This window comes from Falco naumanni, chromosome 13 (genome assembly GCF_017639655.2).
Source record: "Falco naumanni isolate bFalNau1 chromosome 13, bFalNau1.pat, whole genome shotgun sequence".
NCBI classification, from domain to species: Eukaryota; Metazoa; Chordata; class Aves; order Falconiformes; family Falconidae; genus Falco; species Falco naumanni.
The window spans coordinates 28,843,732-28,855,773 of record NC_054066.1 but is presented as its reverse complement, the minus strand read 5'-3'; the positions used below and the strand labels follow the sequence as shown (position 1 = coordinate 28,855,773).

The following is a 12,042-nucleotide window of genomic DNA, read 5'->3' as shown; positions in this document are numbered from 1 at the left end:
TGCTACGAAGACCAGCTCAAAAGCTCATGTAAGAACTGCACAGTACTAAACCTCTCTTGCCTTCTGTGCATTGACATAATATTTCGAGCCAGGTTTGCTGGGTTTTGTTGCATGACTGACATTACATACTATTTTGTTTGACTCCTTAATACCAACACTACATGCTTGCATCGCTCATTAACCAGCAGTTATACAAGAAAACCAACTGAGTGAAATTCAAAATCACAGTTGAGCACTCAAAGGTTTTCTAATTCAGGGTCAGTTCTGTACTATACACTGAAATACGTCCAGACTAGCATCAAATCAAAATTGTGAATCCTTGTAGCCAGCTTGATACAGAAGATGGGGGGGTGGGCGGGGGTATAGTAACTCAAGAGCTCACAGCAAAGGAATTGCCCCCATGTGTCAAAATTAGACAATTTAATAAGCCACAACTATATAAATTGCCCCCTTAAATGTCTGCCTTGCTTATTATATCCTATCCATCTTGGTTTTTGAAATTCTTTTCAGAGCAAATCTGTTCATAATGAGAGGCTCAAATAATTAGTCTTGCATACCACACTAACTTCAGTGCTCCAGGGCCTCCTCCCTCGCCGCTCCTTATAGCCACCTTCTGAAGTGCTCCTTTCATAAACACAGCTGATGAACCATGAAAACAGTTTCATTTCATGAACTAGTGCTCATAGCAGGGTGAAGGGGAAATGCCAGAAAATGCAAGAAATTTTCACTTTTATATGACTCCAAAATGCTTGTCCAAGGAGGGACTGTAGGATAATGTTTAGATACTATAGGGATATAAATCATACAGACATCCACTAATAACAAATCAGACAAAATTTTTTAAAAAAAGAAAAGACCAGGTTCAGGTAGCTGTCACAGTTACTTCTATTCATAACAATGCATTTTATGTAATTTTTCTGCTCTCTTGACTTGGTGCTAAAGTGCAAAAATAAGCACCTCTGACTAAGACTCTCAGATAAAGATGCTTAAGGAAGAGAATTTTCTTTCCACTGTTGATACCATGTCCCTGTTGAAACACTTACACAAGTACTCTGGAACACATGCCAAGTCCAAAGTAAACTCTGTTTCAATGTCTCTGAGAAGCTCAGAATTCTAACTCATTGCATCTGTACTATTCCACATGGTACTGCTGAACTGGTTCTCCAAAGCCAAAGAAAATCTATGATAAATATCACATGCTGCGTTTTGAACATGCCGCCAGTAGCAAGTTACCTTCACTAGGATCTTCCCTTTCAAATTTTGAGGACTAGGAAGCTGTCTGGAATCTCCAGTGACTACAGATGACAAGTCCAGTTTGTCACCAAATATCTCCTTCAAGTACTGAGCGATCTTCTTTTGTTGTTGAATACTGCAATGGTTTTCGATAGACAGTATCACTGGAAACCTAGAAATAAAACCCCCAGACTCTGTCATAACTGTGTTTTAAGGGAGAAGACCTGCACAGCTTACCACATAAACTGGTTTAAGCAGTTTGCTTTTGCACTGTCAGCAGCCTGGAACCAAACTCGCTTTGGGAAGAAGGACTTTGCACATGAACTCCCAGATCCCTGCTCTGTCAGAACCCCTCTCTCAGTCCCTGCAAGCAATTCTGCCCTTTCTTGAACCCTACCCACAAGCACACTGGGTGACAAAGTTTGAAATCCATGATCACCAAGTGTGAGGCACAGAGACAGAAAGCTCATCAGCAACACGATGCCCTTCTGTTCTATGTAACGGAGCAGAAGGTGTGTTATTCCTTTGCAAGCCATACACAAAGTCTTCACAAGCCATAAGTGATCAGCAAGCTGCTCCTGAAGAAAAGCATTTTGACATAAGCAGTTTCAAAGGAATTGCTAACTCCTCTCCGTGTTCCAAGACTGATAGCTGCATGAATGATTTCCCTTTCTTTTAGTAAGTGTAGCTACAGCGAGTCAGACCACATCTCTGAAGCTGCCCAGACTCTGGAGAAGGAGAAATTATCGGCAATACTTTCCAGAGTACTCTCCCAGGCACAAGGAATTTGCAGCTTAAGTTTCCTGAGCTAAAGACATTGTTTCTATATATAACAGCCTATTTCTTGCAAAAATTTGCCCTGATTTCTAAACTTTTGGCAGCCCTGGGATCTTATGGCAAGGAACCCCATATGCCAACTACACACCAAATGAAGAACCACCTCCTTCAGTTTTGAAATCACTATCTCCTATTTCGAATCAATAACACCAAACTTTTGGGCTCAGGTTCTTTGGTTGGGTTTTGGTGTTTGTTGTTTTTGGGGGGGTTGGGGGTTTTTTTTCCCCCCTTTTCAAATGGCCATTGTTGGGTCGCTTTCTTCTTCTTCTTTCCACCCCCCCCCAAATAAAGAGAAGTAAACATTTTCTCTTTATTCTTTCTAAACTACTCAAAATTCTGTACACCCACTCATAATTTGAGACTGTTGTATATATATATGGTTAAACACCATGATTTTCATAATAAACTGTCATATCGTACTATGGGAAACAAAATAGAATCTGAACATCCCACATCTCCACACTTCCTCATACTACGCATGAGACAGCTTTCAAATTTTCTTACTGAAATTTAGTATTTTCCTTAGGCAGAGAATACTATGCTATTGATTTTTAAGAATTTCCCTGTGGTTATGAGTGGGAAGTTCTGTTCAAAGATATTCAACAGTCTCAGACTGCTCAAAATATTACTGCATTTATGATGCATGAAAGGTCTTTCTATCTTAGGTTGACCTCTCTAATTTGATTGTTGGAAAGACCTCATGCAGTTGAAGAACAAATAAAGCACAAGCAATAAACAGGGGAACAGAATCAACTTTTCTAAAACCAACAATTTCGAAATGTGTTTAAAGGAATACACCTACTTCCTGGTTTTGCCTTTTGATTCTGACATGGGATTAACTACACAAAACAGACAGATGTAGCTTCAAAACCGACTCTACACTTACTCATTGTTGACGAAGGCGTATTTATTGATAGTTTCTGCCACATCACGGAAGAGTATTTTAGAAGTAAGAGTATAGCCATGGTGTACTACTGGCTCTCCATCTGGACCATCCCAGCAATCCACTATTAAGACAGAAAAAGTTATACATTAAGAGATGCCCATGATCTTATACATTTCTGCTGATCTTGCTTGCCAGCAGAACTCATGTACAGTACTCAACCACGCAGGTGTCAACAAGTTTTGATTCAATCTATTATGATCTACCAATTGACTTAAGACTAACAAGTCTTTTGTTATACCAAATGAGAAGTCCGCAACCTAAAAAGGGGGTTTCCCCTTATACTAAACTGAGTGGTTTTCCTCATATATAAAATTATAAAGGTGTAACAGGTCAAATGATGTTTACAGCTATTTCTTGGGAAAGCAGCTTCGCTTCTGAAGACAACCTGTTTAAAAGCAATTTAATCTTCTTCCACTCCAAATTAAACTTGCAGTTTTATAACCGACGATAGTAAAAGTAGCATCAAATCCATCACATATTGAATGAACTAGGACAGTAATATTTTTCCCAATAAAATTACTGTACCCTGGATTTACACTAAACATGTCACTACTATTGGCTGTACAGGAAGTTAAAAACTTCACAAAGTGAAAGCTACAGAGGTATTACCTAGGCTGTACTGTATCTACAATAGTTTTGAGGTCAAGCGAAATGACATACTATGGCATTCTAGTGAACTTTACAGAAGGGAAAGTACAGTGAGAGATCACCCAATTTTATCTGGTTCACTTTCTCCAATTATTTTTTAAATTCAGATTAACAGATATTTTTCCAATTATGAATTTTGTAGTACCAGTCAAAAAAATTAATAGCAAGTTTAAATATGTCAAAGGACTTTATTCCACCCACAATCTTAAGAACAACAATACTAATGTTTTGTTATTATTTAAATAAGATACTTAAGAGTTTATTATTATTTAAATAAGAACTTAAATAAGAATCCAGTGCTATCTCCAGGCTATCAGACAAACAGCATCTTGTTTTCTTCCACCAGCATCCTGCCAATGAAACAGAATCCTACCTTTCTGTTGTGGCAGACCAAAACCAAGTTTCTCAGCTCGAAGATGGTGACAGAAATAGATACACAGCTGTGCTGAGAGAAGGCACTATTGCTCACCTGTCCTCCTACAGGCACTTTTCGTCTTCCCTTTGCATCTGCAGGAGGAACTGCATAGGCAAACACCCACTTTCCTATTCAGCTTATGAAAGAAAAAGGTCTTTGCTGGCTCAGCTCATTCTGAACAACATGGATCAGGAAGCATTCCTGTGACGCAGTAACCTCCGGCACGGGAGAGCTGCAGAGCAGAACAACTGGGGCTTCTCTGCTGGGACTGCCAGGCCCCAAACAGATGCCTGCCCATTGCCTTACTTGAGCTTGCGCAATAATAAAAAAAAAACACAACTTCACAAAAATGCAGGACAATGGAAAAGTTGCACTGACTGAGTAAAGTGTAACAATAATCAGCAGGCAGGAGAAAACAGTACTGTCTATCATGTTCGTCTGAGATGGCCATTCCCAATAGAAAAATTCTGGTTAGACTGCTAGAAAACAGGAGTTTATCGCTGAAGTTAATCAGCCAGTGAAGCATTCACGCTTTGAGCTTGCCACTGACTTTGTGCTTAAAAGAAACATTCATCATACTTCTCACAACCAGCAAGTTAGACAAAAAACATACCTTCAATACATCGACAACCATCTTGCAGCACTCGTGCATACATCTCCACTCTGGACTGGGACAGCAGCTGGTCTCCTGTCAGGTACGTATTGTGAGATGAAGCAATAAAGTAGTTACAAAGTGGTTGATCCATATCCTGATGCACTTCGCAATGCAGTGGATTAAATACATCACAAGCAGGACTGCGCATGAAGTTGGTGAAACCTTTGAAGAAGAGAAAGAGTTTTGCCATGGATGCAGTATGTGTTACCAAGTAAATGATTTGCACTCTAATGTTTGCTTTTTCTGTTTATGCTTGTCAGTGCTAACTCATTGTCTCCAAAACCACTGAATCTTCCTGTACCCCATGTTTTCAGCATATTAACTGCTGTCTGTGCCTTGCCTGGTTCTTTGCAAACTGAAGAGGCTACACAGACTCAGTCCACTGCTGGCACACACAGAGGTATTTCTTTCTGAAGCCTATGGAAGTTCTGATACCTTTGAGAAGAACACATCTCCAAGATCCAACTCTCGTCCTCAAACAACTTTCAAACAGCTTTGAACTAGAGAAGACATAATCTAGAAAGACATATTTATGACTGCCAAAATTAAAAAAAAGAAAAAAAATCAACAAGCATTTGTAAAACAGGGCATTGAGCTAGGCCTCTTCATGACTTAATTAACAACAAATAGTAAAAAAAAATAATGTAAGATTCTAATAAAAAGCATACAATTGCCAAATAGTAGCTATACAAGACGACTTTTAGTCACAGATTGATATGGCCACTGCCCAACCTATTTGCTGATCAGATGCTTCATTCAGACCCTCAGAAGGGGCAGATGACAAAAATGCACCTATAAAAATTCTCTGAAACCCTGAAGAACCTCCCTATACTAAATCCAGTGCACAGACTAAGACAAGTGTGCTCAAACTGCCTTCTGCAGTTCAGACAAAACTGCTCTGCTAATACATGCAATAGAAGAAGGTATTGGTTCTATTAGTATTAGTAGAAGAAAATACCCTCCTTCACAATTATTCTGGTGAGATAAAAATAATCTCTTCATCTAGATGTTACTGCAAACAGACAGTACGCAGCTAAACCACGAGTCGTTACAGTTGTAAAAACTGCCTTTTTCTCCTTGTCCTTCTCAAACTGGTACCCCCTACACCCTCTTGATTCTTGTTAAAGCATCAGTATAACTGAGAAATTGGGTCAAATGCTTAGACAGCGTCAGTCTGCATTTCCTGGGACGCTGAATTGTGCCTTGGAGTGCAAGCGACCTGCTTAGAGGAGCATAGCTGGGTAGATGGGGAAAGGGGGGAACCTCAGCCTCACATTCAGCAGGATGCAGAGGATTTGACACATGCACGATGTTTCCCCTCAGTGGATGCTTCTGATGGCACAAGAGCTATCCTGTTCTGCTCCATCACAAGGATAACATCTTGTAAATAAGAGGAAGCAGAGGAAATCCCTCAAATCCTGGGCAGCAGAAAAGACTCAGGATACAATGCCTGCAAGAGTATAGGTTGGTATTCTGCAGGTCTGTCACGACTTCGTGCTGCTGTTGATGCCTCACAGGTCCCAAGTTGAGAAGTAATCTTCAGAAGGTAGCAACAATGTCAAGAACAAAAGAACACGCTCCTACCAAAGTTAAGAAAGATCTGACCATTTATACAGCTCACAGACAGGAACGAGAGCCAAACTGACTTCCTGACTTGGAAGCTAATGCTTTTTTATCCTGAGTTTATTGCTGACACTTAGGCTCTGCCCCAGTGCCACTCTTCTGCTGTAAATAAGCACTACCCTGATTGAAGATACTGTGTAGACAAGGCAGCACCACCTGAAGCACTGCACTGCAGCACAGGGAGCATGGGGGCCCATGCTAGCCAATTCACTGATCTAGCCCATCTCACTAGTTCACAGCTTTCTCTATGCTGCACGTTTCTCTGAAAAGATGGTACTTGGTTTATATCTCTGTAAATTAGATCAGCATTAAACAGAGAAAGTTTTAAAAATACCTCCTATGAGACTGAGAAATGTAGAATATTTAAAAGGATAGTGCAAACAATACTAACCGTGAGAACAACTCCAACATAAAAGCAGCAGCAGTAAGGTTAAGAGGAACAGAAATGCTTTCAGAAATATTTTTGTAAGCGCCATAGCTTGTTCATTTTGCTTTCCTTATTTCAATTTAAGTGCAGTGCCCTCGGTCATACCAGAAGCTTGTTTAAGACGTGGGAGGCAGTCACCAGGATTTAAGTACCATGTGGAAGATTCCTCCTTCCCCACCCCAAAATCATCATGTAAATTATACTGCTTCACAAAAGCTATCTTCTGGGCAAATTAACACACCATAGCATTTAATCTATTTTGTTCCAGTTCAGATTTTGATTCGATATTAAGTTGGATTCTGAATAAATACACCATTTACAATTGCTTTAGCAAGCAAGGTGAATAAGGTATTAAAACCAAAAGAAAATGCAACTATCCATAATTTATTTCACATAAGCATAAATCAATGGATTGTACAGGAGCGATTCCAGATCTACAGAGCAGAGCAGAATGAAAAGTCTGCTTTTATTACTTCAGTTATAACAGGCTATAACATAAAACATTCTATACCATATATTTTATGTTTATATCTTACAAATACACAAGTAGCAATAAATTCATGCAAGCCTAAGGCATTCCCATTACTGTACGATGGCCATGATATATTGCTGTATAACACTAGCTGCTAATTCACCCCACCTACTCTTGTCTCTCCCATGTCTCACAAAAATGCACCTACACTACTGACTGCTGCTCTTCTATGTTACTATCACAGTCAAATATTATAAGCTACACAAAAACATTGTTAAAGCTTTTCTATTCCACTACAGTATATCAAGACTAATTTTGAAATCAAAAACGTTACCTTCAATCCCAAGAACATTTTGCTTCTTGTTTTCTTCTGATACTTCAAACTTCTGTATGATGTCAAGACAGTATTCTGGTGTCACATTATTCATCTGCACAAAAACAACAGTGTTGGTGCACTTGTTTTTAATACCATGTTACCAGCATACAAAAAAACCTACTTTAAGCTTCTGGATCCAGTTGAAAAGCCTTACAATGAGACACCGAGTTCATCAAGTATGACTAGGACAGTCAGTAATACTACTGTAAAAGGACTTCAAGATGTTGGTTTGATTAGTGCTGCACAAGGCTCACAGATCTTACCTTTGAGGAGAAAAACAAGACTGAAAGGCAGCTATCACTTGAAAGTTGTATTATTTTAGTTTAAAGATGAAAATTACCTGTTAAGCACACCTAATAATAGTAGTACTGGGCAATACTGCTGAAATGAGAACTATGAAGTTATATTCTTTAATATGATCTACTTAAACATGCAGAAATATTTGGCAGGGTTTGATTTCATTTTCATGCATTTTCCACTTCTGTGATTTCATTACTTCCAAGAGAGTTCACTGTAATATGCAGGCTATGAGATAAATAATTAGATTCTGAAATGAAAAAAACAGAATTGTTCTGAAACAAGTAAGAGTTTTGTCATCACCTTCAACTAGCCCACAACTGAAGTCCTAATTGGTGGGGCCAAAGTATCGCCATACACTTACATTTCCTTTAAAATTAAAGGACTCACCTTTTCTCATCCCCACCCCCATTAAGTTACAGACAGCCAAAGTGAGAACTATGACTGGGTGTATTTCTTTTCTTCCACTAACATCACAGGATGACAACAACAACACTAAAACCTTTGGCAGCTTATTTGTGCCCCTATTCTGCCTACTGTTCATACCCTCCATCCTTTGCCAAGGTCAGGTCAAATGGCCTGACATGAGGGACAGGCTGGAAGCAAAGGAACTTGCAGTCCTTTCTCAGATAGCGTGTCATCTCTGTTAACATGACTGCTTCAGGCAAAGGCAGGAATGAGCTTAGTCATCATGCAGATTACACAATATTTATTGTTTAAATCTGAAAATGACCCTCTGTGAACTGTTCTGTTACTAATGGACTTCTCTTTCAGATGGCAAAACCAATTCAATTTCCTCTGCTCTGTCTACAGCCTCTGATGAATTTGCTCTTTCTGCTGTTTCCAGTAGCTCAGTATTCCCAGCATCAGCATTCAGCTACATGAAAATCTGTAAGTAGGTTGATGACTCTTAATATGGCCTTCTCCAAGGGCTTGATCCTGCCAAGTGCAGAGTTCCTTCTAAGAAATGCGGGTGCCGTGACTGACCATGTTTTGTAGCACCTAAAAGGCTACAGTCTAAGTATGAAAAATGACCAGAGCAGGAGAAAAACTAGACATGTCAATATTAGAAGTATAGTAATAGAAGGCAAGCAAGTGAGCAGTTCAACCCATATAGTGACTTAAGCTGAAAAACTTGAAGATACTTTCCAGCCTTTTTTCTCTTCACCCTTCCCTCTGTTTTTTGTCTTGTATAGGGAAAGCATAGCTCAGTCCATTTACTTCTCCAGGCATTTTATTTGTAACTCCTTGCTAAGCCAACAATCACAAGATGCCTGCAAGAATTACACAGGATAATAGGAAAGAGAACAATTCAGCAGCAAAAAACCCCACCTGATTCTTCTAGCTCAAGTAGATGTTGCTGTTTGATTGCAAACACTGTTCATAGCAGGCCCTTCTTCAGCACAAGCTGGCCAGAAATAACTTTTGCATTATGGCTCCTTGATGGCTGAGTGGCAGGGTACTTGTGTGCTTTAGGAAAGAAAACGTCTAATCTAGTCCAAAGCGTGTCTGCTAGGGAAAAGTCTACTGATTTGTGCTTTTTAACTGTAGCTAGAGAGATGACTACTTAGGCTACTCATTTAAATCTGTTTTCATTAAGTTTTAAAATACTCCACTAATAATATCAAATAGTAATGATCATTATTGATGACTGTATATTTAGATACACTGCTTATTGAAAGTGGTCAATAGTGGAGCTTGCAAAATCTCTTAGACACATGCCTCCTTTTTATATCCCTGGTTAAAAGTTGTAACTTTGATGCATGTATGTTCTTTAAAAGAGTATCAGCCTTTGAACAACGAGTAAGACCTTGTTTTTTAAGTAAATGAACTACCGATTAATTTTCCTAAAATAAAATCCTACAAAACTACAAAAAAAGCAACACTATCCCTAATCTTCAGTGTAGAAGTATGAGAAAAAAAAAGAGGAAAATCACTTTTAATTTCACCAGTCTCATTGGAAGCAGGTCAGACAAACCAATTGCCAAAAATCTACTGCCATCTGAAGCTGCAGAGCACTGCAAGGCCAGGTAACGGGAGAGCCCACTTCTGTCAAAGGCCCATAAGTTAAGAATGGGAATAGTTCTCAAGGGAAAGGAAATAAAAGAAAGCAATGTAAAGTAGAAGAGAAGTTAGAAAACAAGTGCAATGCCAATAACAGGTGTTCTTAGACAGGATGCCAACCCACCGGCATGTCAATAGTGCTCTAATGGTTTAGGCTATGGCTGTTCACAGTTAATCATTCTCTAAGAAAAATCAAACCACAAATAATCAAAGCAAAGACGTTTTTCCAATTTCAGTGCAAGATGTCAATGTAAAATATCATGACATATTGAATCACCACATAAATCAGTTATACTGATTATCCTTTTGCATAAGCATGAAAGAGGAAGGCATCAGCTCACTTTCCAATTGAGAATTTGTGCTGCTGCCATAAGGTTTTTCTGTGAAAAGCAGCAAGGATTGATCAGGCATGATGACCTAGTATTGTCTTCCTTGTCCAATATTAACACGCTCCACAGTCTCTGCTCTTTTCAAAGTCCATGTACCAACACTGATATTCTTATAATTTCCCTATTCCTTTTGGGATACTGGTTCCTGATATCCTTCAGTACTCACCGTTTCAGATCATAGCCAAACATATACTGACATGCCCTGGCATATACTGTTTCATAATATCCCTTTAAAACTTCTTCCAAGAGAGCAGGTATAGTGGTTTCATAGTGTACTTAATCCCCACTTCCCATTTTTTGTCACATTTTCGCTATTCACCACACCCCTAGTTATTCCTGTGATACTGTATAATCACTGCAGACAAGTAATAAAAGTCAGCTTACTCTCTCTCAAGCAGGCTTAACTCAAAATGCACAACTTCATATTGAATAATTAAGGAAAAGCTTTACATAATTATATGTGTATGTTCCGAGGGTGTAATTGTTACTAAATTACTTCCTCTTCAGCTCAATTAAAATGAGTTGGGGGCTTTAATTTTTGCCACCAGTTCCATTGCATATGGCAGCAGCCCTTTTAACCACAGAAGATACTAGTTTGGTACCCATGTGATGGCATGGTATTAATATTTCCATCTGGTTCCTGTCGCTTGGGAGTACAACAGGGCGCATCACGCAATACGCAGCTCTTCCCCAGAGCGCGCAGAGACTGCTGCTGTAGGCAAGATCTCAGCAGGCTGTCCTCTTCCTCAGGACAGATAAAAACTGTATTGCTAAGTAACTGATCCATGGCAAGGCAGCAGCTGGCAAGCAGGCACACAGGAAACCTCACCCTCAGAAAACCAAAACTAAACATTTCAGGTTTGTGACACCAAGTCAGCCTTGTAACTGCATAAAACCATAAGCAGAAGAGTTGAAAAGGTCTCTGCTATGACTGAAATAAAAGCACTTGATGTGATACAGATACGGCATGAAGGAGGAGGGAAGAACAGACAGCAGTCAGACAACAGGTGCAGGCTGGCTGACCCCCCCAACACTCCAGCAGCATCACTACAGGGCTCCCAAGGCCAGGGCAGAATGAGGCCACTCACACTACAATGCAGGTCCAGAACTGCTAGCAACTGCAGAGCTGCTCTTTAACAGGGAAGACTGTTTGTTGAGCCCAATTCACCCAAGCCCCACTACTCAAAGGCAAGTATGAGACAAGCTCTGTCGGTCAAAAGAGCCTGGAGATCCTGCTGTGGAAGCTATAGCAAATAAGTTTCTGGGGAGGACCAACTCAGGCAATTAAATTAGTTTATTAAGAAAGGACATTCCCAAAAGGAGAACACTCAGGCATGCAGGCATGACTGCACATCCAGAGATGTTCCTCCCTCACGCCACTTGTGCTAAGAGGACTGCAGGACCAGAAGTCATTCCAGAAAACAGCCTTTCTGCTCTTCTTGCATTTGAGGTTGTATAATTGTAATTTCAATAGACACATAATAGCAATTTCCACCTAAGCAGAAGTAACCTGTTTCATGAGCTCTAGGGTAAAGGCAACGGGGAGCTCTCCTTAAAAAAGCAGCCAGCTTAGCAAGTTAACAAAAACCCCAGAAAACAAAACCCCCTTTTGTTCTATCCTCAGGCTGCACAATATTTAAAAGTCTTGCCAGAAGAGTAG

General features: G+C 39.7%; 1 protein-coding gene across 9 annotated transcripts in view; it reads right to left on the bottom strand.

Moving 5' to 3' along the window:
- The window catches only part of PLCH1 (phospholipase C eta 1), an 85,595-nt gene that overhangs the window by 24,750 nt on the left and 48,803 nt on the right, over positions 1–12,042 (bottom strand). For all 9 annotated transcript variants that reach the window (XM_040613390.1, XM_040613393.1, XM_040613389.1 and 6 more), the window contains 4 exons: positions 7,591–7,684; positions 4,693–4,896; positions 2,957–3,077; positions 1,234–1,405 (listed from right to left, as the gene is read on the bottom strand). In XM_040613390.1, the coding sequence (XP_040469324.1) occupies positions 1,234–1,405; positions 2,957–3,077; positions 4,693–4,896; positions 7,591–7,684 (591 nt within the window). The remainder of the gene's footprint in view (positions 1–1,233; positions 1,406–2,956; positions 3,078–4,692; positions 4,897–7,590; positions 7,685–12,042) is intronic.